Raw genomic sequence first — 13,571 nt, forward strand, 5'->3', positions numbered from 1 at the left:
ACACCTCCCTGCTGTCACCCACCTGAGGAGCCCTCGGGGGGCAAATGCCCAGAGCCACAGAGCTGGTAAGGGCCGTGTCAGGGTTCCACGATGCTGGTCCTCTGCGAGGACCAGCATGTGCAAAGGCCCAGAGAGGGGAGGCACGAGAAAGAATGTCTTGCACTCTTGTGGGCCAGGGCCAAGGTTCTGTGAAGGGAGGCGCTGAAGCTGGAGACCCTGAATGCCAAGCTCAAAAGCTTTCGTGGCTGGAGGGTCCTCCAGTGAGGTGGAAGCTCGGGGCAGGAGTCTGGAGCAAGATGGGCTGGGTTTGGAGCCCGGCTGTGCCACTGACTAGCTGTGTGCCCTTGGACAAAAATTGGACCTCTCTGGTCCTCGCTTTCCTCATCTGTGACATGGGTAACAATAGTGCCTCTGTGCAGGTGTATGATGAGGATTCCTGGAATTAATATTTATAAGGAGCTTAGAGCAGGGTCAGGCACGTACCAGTGAGCTTCTCATCGGATATAGAGTTCATCGGTGCTGAGCCACCTCTGCCTCCAGGACCAGAGGGCTCAGGATTGAACTGGGTTGAATGTTGAGCGATCTGAGAAGGAGGCAGATCTCTACCTCCTTGGGTCCCCTCAGCCCTGGCCAGCTGCCAGCCCTTCCTTCACGACCACATGTGGAGGCCAGAGGTGCTGGCTGATGTCCAGTGACTTATTTGTGCAAGTCGGGCCACCCTGAGCCCCTCTCTGTGTCCACTCTGCCCCGATCTGGCACAGGGACACCCCCAGGGTCACATCCACCTTCTCATTCATTCCCTCCTGTCTTGCTGTGTGACCGGAGCAAAAGCATGCCCTCTCTGAGCCTCCAGCCCCTCCTCCAGCCAGCAGGCATCATACACCCCTACCCTCCTCACCCCGAAGGGCATGGCAGGCCTGAGACGAAGGACCCGCACGAACAGTCTTCTCCAAGGTTCTCAGTGCCAAACGAGCGCGGATTGTCCACACGGCGTCTCTCTCGTTCGCAGGACGAGATGGAACTGGGCTATGTTCAGGCGCCACACAAGACCTTCCCGGTGGTCTTTGACTCCCCCAGGAACGGAGAGCTACAGGACTTCCCTTACAAAAGGATCCTGGTGAGTGTCCAGACCGCAGGCTGCTGCCCGGCTCTGAGGGCCGAGGGACATTACCCAAGAGCCACACTGGGGTGTAGGGCGTAGGGTCTAGGGGGCTGCACTGGGAACCACGTTCTTTAGGGACAGGAGTGACCAGAAAAAAATACGAGAGATGCCCAGTTACACAACCCGGCTCGGTTGCTCATATGCATGTGACTTTTCATGAGTCACCTCCCCGCGCCGAGTCTCAGTTTCTTCATCAGCAAAAATGATCTTATAGCCCTGGCCTCACAGGTTTCCCAACATAGGACCCTGCGCCTGTGTGAAATATTGAACAGGTCAGGGGGCGCCTGGGTGGCTCCGTCAGTTGAGCGTCCGACTTCGGCCCAGGTCATGATCTTGTAGTTCATGAGTTCGAGCCCCGTGTCGGGCTCCGTGCTGACAGCTCAGAGCCTGGAGCCTGCTTCCGCTTCTGTGTCTCCCTCTCCCTCTGTCCCTCCCCGGCTCATGCTCTGTCTCTCTAGCTCTCAAAAATAAATAAAAACATTAAAAAAATATATTGAATAGGTCAGACTGAGTCTTAGACTCAGTATTTCCATCTGAAGAATGGGCAGCCACTTCCTGCCCCATCCTCAAGGAGCTCAGAGCCCAGCAAGGTGGTTCAAGCTCTTTCTGGTGACCCCCACCGCTGGCCTGACTCCATTCCCCTCGCCAGGGTCCAGATTTCGGCTATGTGACGCGGGAACCACAAGACAGCTCTGTGAGTGGCCTGGACTCCTTCGGGAACCTGGAGGTCAGCCCCCCAGTGGTGGCCAATGGGAAAGAGTACCCCCTGGGGCGGATCCTCATCGGGGGCAACCTGCCTGGGTGAGAGAGGAGCAGGGAGAGGTGTTCCTGGGGTGGAGGGCGGCGACGGTGGCTGGGGTGGTGAGGGACCATTCTGTTCCTGGGAGAGAACCGGAATGGAAAGATAAAATTCTAGTTCTAGATGTGGGGATGGTGGTACAGCGGGCTGTTCACCAGACACTTGTCTACACTTCACCCTGGGGAGTTTGAAAAGGCCAAACGGGGCATAGACCAAAGAGACCATTCAGTCCGGCCTTTTCATTTCATAAGTGAGCCCAGAGAGGGTGAATGACCCGGTACAGGCCACACAGAATGCAGTTAGGACGTAACTTAGGTCTTCCGATTCTGAAAATAAACGATACTGCTAATACAATCTATTAATTAATAGTTATGGAAGAAGAAGCCTCAAGTCTCAACAGTCCTGGAGAAATTCTATTTCAAGAGCTTGTTCATACTATGATGTAAATGACTACTATCAGGTATTTTCCTGAGAACAGGAGAAGGAAGGAATAGGACATGGAAAATGAGATGTCCAAAAAAAAAAGCAAGAAAAGAAAAGAAAACGAGATGTCATACCACACACACACACACACACACACACACACACACACACACACACACACACAGAATAACAGATTATTTGTTGTTCCACGTGTGACAGAGATACGGATGCGAAAGGAATGATGTGGTAATGGTTATTGGCTGCGGCATTGACCAAGACATCGGGCCAACCAAATTCAACAAGGCAGTTAGGACAGACTTGAGGTCAAATAACAGGTGAAGCAAGAGCCTTTGGAGGGGACTAACTGTCCCCAGCACGGGATCCCACGGAAAGAGGAAGTTTGGGCCATGCCAGTAGCCACCTCTGCAGAAAGGCAAACGAAGAACGGGGCTTACGTCCACGAGCATAAGAGGCCGGGGCTGCGAGGCCTCTTGGGGTGACCTTGTCCACCTCTCTTCCCACTGATGTGCAGGAAGGTGAGGCCCCAGCAAGAGAGACCCAAGTTAAACTCAAAGAAGAGCCGCCTGGCCACGGGGCGCGGGGTAGGGTTGAGTATCAGGCTCTTGGAGAACGTGAGCGTGGGTCTGAGGGCGGCTCGGAGCATGTGCCTGCCGGGTGACTGGGACCGAGCTGTCCCGCCCCTGCACAAGAGCTCACCCCGAGCAGAATTGAAAGAGTACGTGCTTGTTGTCTCTCCTGCTTACAAACCGGTGCGTGTCTTTTTGTTCAAAACAACAATCAGACCTTGCGGGCCACCTGGGTGGCTCAGGTGGCTAAACGTCCGGCTCTTGGCTCCGGCTCAGGTCATGATCATACGGTTCATGAGTTCGAGCCCCCGCGTCGGGCTCTGTGTCGGTAGCGTGGTCTGCTGGGACTCTCTCTCTCTCTCCGCCCCTCCCCTGCACACTCTCTCTCTCTCTCTCAAAATAAATACAATTTTAAAAGCTCAGATGTTGCAGAAACCTTGAACTCTTTCATTCCATTTCTGCATAGACTTTTTAAAGTGAAACAACTCTTTTTAACCCCTCGGGCCGCAGGTCCAGTGGCCGCCGGGTCACGCAGGTGGTGCGGGACTTCCTCCACGCGCAGAGGGTGCAGCCCCCAGTGGAGCTCTTTGTGGACTGGTTGGCCGTGGGCCACGTGGATGAGTTTCTGAGCTTTGTCCCTGCCCCCGACGGGAAGGTGAGGAGCGGGGTTGCCGGCCTGTCCCCGGGTGTCTGAGTCAAAGGATGAGCTCCAGGAGGCCAGGGGAGCTCAGGCGGGTCTGCCCTCTCCACGCAGGGCTTCCGGATGCTCCTGGCCAGTCCTGGCGCCTGCTTCAAGCTCTTCCAGGAAAAGCGGAAATGGGGCCACGGCAGGGCCCTCCTGTTCAAAGGGGTTGTCGGTAAGCACCAGGGCCGTGTCCCTCAGCCCAGCCTTCCTGCCCCCTCACCTAAAGCAGGACACGTCATCGGGCTTGAGAGAGGGATGGAAAATTCTAGAGCAGGGCCGTCCCCTAAAACTCAAGAGCCTCACTGCCACCGTGCGCCTTGCCCCCTCCCCAGCCCCCACTGCCCGGGGCTGGGGCGGAGATGTGGCCAGCTTCGTGGGTGCGTCACCAGTGTCACCGGACAGGGCCCTCCCCGCAGAAGGTTTAATGCTCTGCTCTCACTCTCTTGAAATTCTTAATAATCTGTGCCTTGTGTGTGAATCCTCCTGCTGCCTCCCAGGGATGAGATCCCTCTGTAGGTAGCCCCCTCGCTCCCCAGAGCCCCAGCCTACCGGGCCTCCCCCTCCCCGCCCCTGCCCACTGATGGCTGCAGCAGGAGCCCGGGAGTGGGCAGGCCTGGATGCACACGCCCCTTGGCATCTGGGAGGGGGGTGCTGGCATTAACTGTCCCTGTCCTGGACTAGCAGTGCCACAGGGGAAGTGGTAGGCAGCTTGGAAGGGTGAGCCTCCTGTCCACCGCGCAGAGGCTGCCCTGGCCCTTGGAGAGCACCTATTGGCCATGGCTCGGGATGGTGGGCCTGTGGGAAGGGAAGCTGTCTGGCCCCGTCTGAGGCTCACGGGCTGGGATGTGTGGCAGCATGTGTGAAGTTCCAGGTGGGGGTCCCAGTGCCGCCGCGAGGGTCCGTGCCCACCACGCAGGCATCCCATAACCGAGGGAGCGCCACATCTGATAGCAAGTAAAAAACCAACACGCGGGGCGCCTGGGTGGCTCCATCGGTGGAGCGTCCGACTTCGGCTCGGGTCACGATCTCGCGGTTCGTGGGTTCGAGCCCCGCGTCGGGCTCTGTGCTGACAGCTCGGAGCCTGGAGCCCGCTTCGGATTCTGTGTCTCCCTCTCTGCTCCTCCCCTGCTCATATTCTGTCTCTCTCTCAAAAGTAAATAAAGATAAAAAAAAAAATTAAAAAAAAAAAAAACACCCCACCTGCTAGGGCAGGAGGGAGACCGCGGAGGAAAGCTAAAGTTATATTTTTAGTACTTTTGGTGATACTTTTGTTCCTCTGCTCTTTGAGCAAAGGGCCCCGCATTTTCACTTTGCTTAGAAGGAGCTCTATGGGCAAGCTTGTTGGCTCAAATTCCTTTCCCCACCAAGACCGCGTGGCTCCTAGAGGGGCCTTCCTCTCTGACAAGGTCCCTGGGGGTCTCGGGGCAAAAACCTTTGGCTGGGGGGCAGGGGTGGATCATAGGTTTTCTTGGCCTCGTAGGTGGTAAATGATATCCTGGGCCAAACCTACCTCCAAGAGAAAAGCTTCTGCAGAACTCAGAAGCGCTCAGGTAGAACTTTCCAGTCTCTTTGTTTGCACTTTAAGATCCTCATCCCCTTCCCGCCACCACCCTGGAGCCCCAGCTCTAAGACGAAAGGAATAGTCTTCCCTGCCCCGTTGTTCCCAGAGGGACCATGGCTAATGCCTCTGAGCCCAAACCTTAAAAAGCCTCAAATCCAGGTGTTATGTACCAGGTGGAGGCAAGACCATGTTTATCTTTCCTGGAAGGATCACACTGACCGTGAATGAGACCCAGGAGCAGGCCAAGCGGTTACTCCAGCCGCCCAGCTAGGAAGGAGACGGTGGCCGTTCACAGCCGTCAGGCCACCCGCAGCCACCGTGCTGCCCCATCCTGTGGAGCAGTGGCCGTGGAGGCCCAGTACAGCTCGTCAGTCACCCCCCGCCGTGTGCCACGCCCCAGGCCACGCTCCATGCCCTTTCCTCTGCTGACCTCACAGATTACTGTCCCCTCCCGCTCCATACCCAAGAACATGGGGAAGTCGGGGAAGTCACTGGCCCAGGGGGCTCAGCAAGAACGCGACGGAGCTGGGACCGGACCCCAGCTGGCTGACCCCAAGCTGGGCCTCCGGGAAGCCCCTTTGCCAGGCGGTCGCCTCGTGGAGGGCAGGGACAGGGTCCAGTGGTGTCCATCGGGGCTGGCACTGATGGGCAGGTGGGTGACCGGCCCCACTACCACCCCTCGGTGAAAGGAGTTGCCACCCAGTGCCCTGGAACAGGTGGGCATTTCCAGTAAAAGTCATCACCACTTCCCGTGCACTCAAAGAAAGGTCTAAAGTGCACGGTGCTGTGGTCACCTGTCCCTCCCACCCCTCCCACGCCCAGGCTCGCACAGTGGCCAGGCCGAGCTCTGCTGGGTGGTGCCTACCCAGTGTCCAGAAAGACCAGAGAGCTGGTCTCACAAGACCAGTAGCTGTGAACTTGGCCTCTGCCTGGCTGCCTCCCAGAGCAGGTGACCCTCACCGCTGGCACTGTTCCTGCCCCTCGTCTAGTGTCGGTCTCTCCCTCACAGGTGACAAGCAGATCAGCACCGTCTCCATCAACCAGGTCCTCTCCAATGCAAACCTCATCAGCTACAACAAGTTTGTGCAGGTACAGGGCCAAGGGCTGTGAGCGGAAGGTGGGCGTGGCTGGGGACAGCAACGGGGACAGAGTCTGAGGCTCGGGGTCTGTGAAAGCCCAGGCTGGAACTGGCCCAGACAGAGGGGCTCCAATCCCTCCTCTGCCCTGGAGAAATGAAGGGTAAGCTGTGTGCATGTGGGAAGGACGTGCATTCAGGCAGAGGGAACAGCCCACACGATGGCCTTGAGGTAGAATGAAGGGGCATGGACTGTCTGGGGACAAGCCGGGGGGTTGTGGAGTGAGGGGAGGCTGGGTCATCAAGTGATGGAGGGGACCACAAGGACTTTGGCTATGGCTCAGAGATATGAGGCCACCAGGGGATTTCGGCAGAGGAGGGACCCGATCTGATTTATGCTTTGAAAGGATCTCTCTGCTGCTGTGTTGACAATATAGCAGTATTTCATAGCAGGGGTGGGTGGGGTGACATCAGATCCCGGCAGGAAATGCTTCAAGCTGGATAACGGTGGAACAGCTTTACCAAGGGAATATTTACAAAGGCACAGGCAGGATTGGAGGAAGTCAGTAGGGGACTGTGCAGTGTCCCCAGGCTAAGGGGAGGGGAGCTGTGGTGACACCTAGACCTGAAGGAATTAGTTGGGGGGGGGGTACTGGAACTGGGATGGGATGGCTCACCATGAAAAGAGGGCTGTGAGACAGGAGCTGTGACCGTCCTGGCCACCCTGCAGTGACCTGGCAGTGAGGTAGTTGCAGGAGCAAATATCCCAACTGCACTCTATCACCCCCACCTCCTGTCAGTGCCCCATTGGCTGAATCTGACCAGAAGCCAGAGGGCATGGGAGCCCCTGATTGCCAAGGACCAGCCTCCCAAGGCACAGAGCAGGGGAGAAGGGTACGTAGGGGTTCCGGAAGGACAAACAGAATACCAACACACTCTCTTCTAAGAAGCAAATGCCAAGATGGGGTTCAACATGCAGAGATCCTATTAGGGACAGTGCCTGTCCCTGAGAAAGAGGAAGGGAGCTGGAGGGACCTGGGAAAGCAGACCCTGAGTGGGGGGGGGGGGTGCGGAGGGGAGGAAGGCTGAGGGGGGCATCCCTGCCATGCAGTCTCAGACAAGTTTAGCAAAGCCGTGGAGGTTTCCCCAAGCCGCTGTTGGCCAGCAAAGGAGTCCCCTGTCTCCCAGAAATAGGTTTGCTTTAGTCTCCTTGTTGTACTCGCCATTGGCTGTTAGCAACTGGAGGGAGGTGTGGCCTCGGGCGGGAACAAAGGAAGGGTTTCAGAGGGGCAGCAAGACCCTTGGTCAAGTCTACTAACGCAGCTGGAGGTCATTATGATGGTTGCCACGCGGCCCCAAAGCAGATGCAGCAAGGAGACCAATTAGGAAGCCACTGTTGTCAACCAGGCAGTGGTTGGGGTGGCTGTTACCAGGTGGATGCCGTGGAGGGGATGCGAAGAGGTCACACTGGGGACAGCTTCTAGAGGTGGAGCCCGCGGCACCTGTTGAAGATGGGTGTGACCGGAGGGGAAAGGAGTCACTGGCACGACAGCAAGGCTTCTGGCACAAGCAGCTGGCTGCAATGACAGAGCTGAAGGACCCCCGGGGGGGGGGGCACCTGGAGGGGGGAGTAGAAATGAAGAGTTTGTCTTTGGACGCGTTCTATCTGATGTGCCAATTAGACATCCAGGCGAAGATGCCAAGTGGTGGTTGTATGTGTAAATCTGAGTTCCGGAAAGAGAACTCTAGAGAGCTCTAGAGAGTGGCTGGGACACAGACATTTGGGAGTTGTCTGTGTCTAGGTGGTATTTTCAAGCATGAGGTTGAAGGAGAGCCCCTAAAGCGTGAAAGATCTAGAGAAGGGAAGAGGGCCAAAGATGGAACGCTCTGGAAAACTCTGGAGCTGGCCCAGAGAGTCGGCTGGGCCTGTGAAGGGTGGGACCCAAGGACAGGTACGTTTTGTGTGGAGAGCTGGTCTACGGGCAACTGGGAAGCCTGTCTCCTTAACCAGACATGACTTCTTGGGTTCCCCCCGATGCATGCTGGCAAGGTCTCTCCAACTCTACCCACCCCCCTTAGAGCTGCATCGACTGGAACCGGGAGGTACTCAAGCGGGAGCTGGGCCTGACCGAGCAGGACATCATCGACATCCCTCAGCTCTTCAAGGTTGAGAGGAGAAAGGCAGTGGCCTTCTTCCCTGACTTGGTGAGGCCCCTGTTCATGACTTAAATCTGTTTCATCAGATTAGGCCCCACGCTTCTGCTCCCCAGAGGGGCAAGACATTTGGTTGCTGCCGTGTTTGGGATTACGGTGACTGATGGGGGTGGCAGAGAGAATCAGGGGTCCCATGATGGGCCCCAGAAGGGCTCTAGTTGAATGTTCATTGGCGAAGCCCTTTGTTCAGGGGCCATCAGGGAAGGGGCCTTCACTTCCCCCAGGGACCTACATGATATTTGTGGAGTGAACCAATGATCGCATGAGGTCGTCTGTGCCCCACAGTGCAGGTCAGCTGAAAGCTCAGATGTCCCTTGTGTTCTCCGTCTGAGCCCGCAGCTGTACCCCCATCCCCCATATATTTAGGGTACACTGTTAGAGACACAGAAATGATTAAGGCTGCTTGCTGCTTTCAAGGAGGGAGTCTGATCTAGTGAGAGAGAAACTCTCTCCACCTCTCTTAGGGCATATCCCAGTGATGTCTTTTGTATAATAAAACCAAGTGGCAGTTGAGAGGTGGGACAAAGCACTTCCAGCCTGAGAGGTAGGACTGGCCATCCAAGAAGGCTTCGTGGGAGCAGTGGTCTTCCGTTGAGTCCTGAGGGCTTTGCCTCTGGACTAGGCAGACTGCTGGGGCCCCACCCCATGTGTTCTGATTGAGTAGGTCCGAGGCAAGGCCTGAGACACTGCTGCTCCTCTAACCAGCACCCAGGTGGCGCTCAGGCTGCTCTCCGGGGACCACACTTTGAGTAGCGTGGCTGTAGATGACCCAGCTCCCCTCCCCTTCCCTCCTGTCACTCCCCTCCTCCAGCCCCCATCCACCTCCACCCCCCCACAGAGGAACTCAGCTCGCCCATCATCAGGGCCTCACAGGGGGCCTGTCCACACCACCCTTGCTACATCTCCCCCTTCTCCCTTCCCCTTTCTGGCTGACCTTTCTCCCTCCTCGATTTCCCCATTTGCAAAACTCAGTTTTCCCTCCTCTCATGTTTAAGGCAGGCTTGCAATTATGCAAGTGCCTCTGGTGCTTGCAAGACACGGGGCCACAGGAGCTGGCTTCGGCCAGAGCAGGAGGTCTAATGCAAGGATGCCATGAAAGCTGAGGGCAGGGATGGCTGCAGTGGCGGCTTCAGGAGGGCCTGGGACCATCTCTCGTCTCTGCGTCTCCATCATCCGCTCCCTCCCCCTTCCCTTGCCCCAGCTTGGCTTCCTTTGCTTCTCTGTTCCTGGGGAGGAATATAAACATACACACGGATATAGAGGTAGGCAGAGATCTACCGGGCCGGCCCGCTCGGGTCATCTTCAAACACCAGAGAGATTGGTCCAGTGTGGGTCAGATGTCTGCCCTGGTCCAATCAGCTCCAACGTAGGAAGCTGGGCTTCTGCGGCACAAACATGGCCGCGGCCACGATCCACCAGTCAGGAGGGCGGTCGCGGGAAATAAGCTGTCCCTGGGAGCTCAGCGGTTGCTCCCTTGGCAATGCACAGCTGGCCAGAGTTCTCCCCCACCGCGGTGCCTCTCCCCTGCGTGCAAGAGTGAGGAGCTGTTTTCAGGGTCGCCTGGAAGACAGACGCAGGTCCGGCCAGGTATGGTGCAGGTGTTGATGTGGAGCTGATGAGGAAGTGTCGCCCCTGACCCGGGACCCCTATTCTTTGCAGGTGAACATGTTGGTGCTGGGGAAGCACCTGGGCATCCCCAAGCCCTTCGGGCCCATCATCAACGGCCAATGCTGCCTGGAGGAGAAGGTGCGGTCCCTGCTGGAGCCGTTGGGCCTCCACTGCACCTTCATCGACGACTTCACCCCGTACCACATGCTGCACGGGGAGGTGCACTGCGGCACCAACGTGCGCCGGCAGCCCTTCTCCTTCAAGTGGTGGAACATGGTGCCCTGAGCCCATCCCCCTCCCATTGTCGTCTCCCCCTGGGGTGGGACATCAGGGGGCCCTGAACAACAAGCGTCAAGAGACCCCAAGGTTCCAGATAGCACGCCAGAGGGTGACTGTCTCTCTCGGAAGCCTTTTCCCTAGTAGTGTTGCAACCCATTTGGTTTTCAGGCTTGATTCTTGTTGGCCTCTCAAGAAGAAAGTTCTCATTTCTTGAAAGCCTCTCATGTGGACAAGACCCATGGGGACTCCTCCAAACTTACCCCTTCTCACCCCCAAATCCTCTGTTTGAGATCTCATGCACTTTGGGGTCTAGAAACATCCATGCATCTCATCTGCCATCTTGGCCTGCGTGTCCTAATGGAGGAAGGACCCACACTTTTGCCTTGGTGTGATTGCCTCTCATCCTGCAGGGGAGCAGCCCTAACCTTAGATCCCTCCACGCAGGAGAGAGTCTACCCATAGCTTCCCCCAGAGGGAAGGAGGTGGGGCCCATTTGGATCAAGGTGGGATCATCCGTCTACCTGCCAAGCTTCTGACCAGATGTTGAACTCTACACCCCACGCAGTGCCCGGCATGAGCTTTCACATAGTTGGTCGTTTCCAGATGTGTCTTGAAGGAATGAATGTTGGCCCTTAGCCTTATCATTGCCCCATCATCTGAATCCAGAAATCTGGCTTTGTCTAAAAACCTCCTGGAATTTCTTGGAGGTGATAGTATGAGTTGGGGGCACTTGGCTGGCTCAGTCGGTGGAGTGTGCCGGGGTTGTGGGTTTGAGCCCCACATAGGGTGTGAAGATTACTTAGAAATAAATTTTAAAAGAGAAAGTATGTTGGGAATTCCTGGAGATTGGGAAGCCTGCAAGGGTGAGGGATGTCCTTCACGATGCATAGGCTGCTTCCTTGGCCCTGCACCTTGTTCTGCAGGAGGGGAGACCCCTGGTAGAATAGGTCCTAGGCTTTCTGTTGCCCTCTGGTCAATGTTTCCATGTCCTGCTGTGCCTCAGGAGAGGGAGCCCAAAGGGGCAGATCCACCAACATAGCTCACAGCGGGACACTCTGGGAATGAACAGCTCTGAGCACGAGGGGAGGGGCGAGGGGTGGGAGGTTTTCTCCAGATGTGTGCCAGTTACACATGTGTCCCATATGGGCCCAGCTGGGTTTCTACCACTGGCTAATAAATCTGCAGCAACACGAATGGTTTGAGTCCCATTTGGGTCCTTCTTCGGGATTAGAGCCTGTCGGTAAGAACAGAGAAGTTGCTTGCAGCCGAAGCGTTTGCTTGCCTGGCCCCTGCAGAACTTGGGGCTGCCAGGCCCAAAGTTTGGTAAGGCGGTGAGTTTGCTCCGTCTTGGCCACAGGATGAGTTAGGGCTGCCACGGGCAGTGATTCAGCCACATACATGCAAGCCCAGGGGTCAAGTGCTAGGCTGCCGGGGCCAAGCGAGTGCGGCAGGGCAAGGGTCTGGGCTGTGGCCGGAAGGTTGCATTGTGAGTGTGGCAATGGGGGAAGCTGAGGTGTGTGCCCTTACCAGCGTCCTTCCTGCCCCACAAAAGGCCAGGTGGCCTTGTTCTGGAGCCCCAGGAAATCACTCCCTCTGCTCAGCACCCTTCCAACCGCCCCCTCCCCCCCGCAAGGTGCAGAACAGAAACACACCCAGGCTGGCCCCAGGGCTGGGTTGCTTCTGGGTGGTTAGAGAAGGTGCTCAGCCTCCCCCTCCAAGCCCCCTCCTCACCACAATTTACTTAGAATCTCTTGAACAGACTCCCAGTGTCCCTGTGTGGCCAGATTTTTATCAGAATAAGCCCACCTCCAAGGGAAGCTGGCACAGATTCTGCTGAGAAAATCCCGTTTTGTGAAAGGTGGGGAATGTGGCTTTTCTAGAAGGCAAGTGCTTAGAATTGGGAGAACTGGGGTGAGTTTGCAAGCAGGCTTTTCTCACCACTCCGGCCCCCCCCCCACCATTGCCAGATGCCCTCAGGTTGGACACAAGACAAAGTCCTGGATGTGGACATCTTTGGGGGTTGGAGACATGATTCTGCCTACCACGGCCAGCTAGCCACCACCCCCCTCCCCGACTGGGCTTTCTGGACTCCGTGAGCTGGGCCACACATGTCCCCTCTGAAATCCAGCTCGGCTGCTCCATGAGAGTCACGGGGTCAGCAGGAGAAAGATGTTACCTGTGGACCCTCCCTTCAGGGCTGGTGCTCAGTCCTGGACCATTGGGGGCACTAGGCTGAGACCCGGGATCCCCTGAGTTCAGGCTGGTGGTTCCTAAGAGCACCAGGGGTTGCTTCATCCAGCCTGAGGACCAGCCCCCGCCTCCCGCCCCAGACAGCTGCCTGTGCTGCACTGCGTGTTCCCTTCCAGGGCCTGGAAACCCCCAGGAGGATGGGGCCCCCGGGCCATTTCCCCCAGAACGCGCTATGTTTTCTCTGACACAGAGGTTAGCCTTGACCCTGGGAAGGTGAGGTTGGGTGCTCTAAGGCAGGCTGAAGGCTGCTAGGTTGGGCCAGTTATTTATGCTCCAGCAAAAGTCTTCCCAGCACCCTTCTGTATCCCTCATCCCTTCACTCAAAATCTATTCAGGGAGGATCTACTGTTTGCCAGGCAAAATCTCCAACCTCGGGAGTTCACATCTAGGGAGGCAGCAAGTAAAGAAACAGAGATCACTAGAAATGATGGCGAGTGCCATGCAGCGGAGCATGAGGAGCAGAGAAGTGAGGCGGGGGCTGCTTTTGCAAGGTGACAGACTCCTCCCAGCAGAGGAGCTATTTTGGGCTGAGGCTGAAGAATGTCACGGATCGGATCGGCCAGCGAGGGAACAAGCTTCCGGGCGTGGGGACAGGATGAAGCCCGGAGGCAGGGAAGGGAGGGGAGCGTCCGTGGCATAGCAGGACCAAAAGAAGACCAGGACGGGGTAAGGGTATGGAGTGGGGTGAGTGGGGACGAGGCCCGTTTTCCCAGAGCCCTACGGCGCCCATCTCAAAGCACACTGCCCCTCCCCCCACCCCAGGGTCTAGACCTGGGTGTAGACAGGATGGGGGAAGAGTGTGTCCAGACGCTCTGCCCACGCACCCCAGGCCTCGGGCGAAGCAGCGTGGGGCAGCGGAACGGCCAAGTGCCTCGGAGTCGGACGATCCGACGCCGAACTTGGCGCTTCTCGGCTCTGAACCTCTCGG

At 57.0% G+C, this 13,571-nt stretch overlaps 1 protein-coding gene across 1 annotated transcript in view; it reads left to right on the forward strand.

Annotated features, from left to right (window-relative positions):
• Positions 1-11,587, forward strand: part of PADI3 (peptidyl arginine deiminase 3) — a 31,506-nt gene extending 19,919 nt beyond the window's left edge. The window contains exons 10-16 of the mRNA XM_011284582.4: positions 1,010-1,117; positions 1,812-1,963; positions 3,482-3,626; positions 3,726-3,828; positions 6,227-6,306; positions 8,372-8,497; positions 10,166-11,587. Of these exons, the coding sequence (XP_011282884.2) occupies positions 1,010-1,117; positions 1,812-1,963; positions 3,482-3,626; positions 3,726-3,828; positions 6,227-6,306; positions 8,372-8,497; positions 10,166-10,399 (948 nt within the window). The 3' untranslated portion in view covers positions 10,400-11,587. The remainder of the gene's footprint in view (positions 1-1,009; positions 1,118-1,811; positions 1,964-3,481; positions 3,627-3,725; positions 3,829-6,226; positions 6,307-8,371; positions 8,498-10,165) is intronic.
• Positions 11,588-13,571: the final 1,984 nt, after the last annotated feature.

The sequence above is a fragment of the Felis catus genome, chromosome C1 (genome assembly GCF_018350175.1).
Source record: "Felis catus isolate Fca126 chromosome C1, F.catus_Fca126_mat1.0, whole genome shotgun sequence".
Classification (NCBI taxonomy): Eukaryota; Metazoa; Chordata; class Mammalia; order Carnivora; family Felidae; genus Felis; species Felis catus.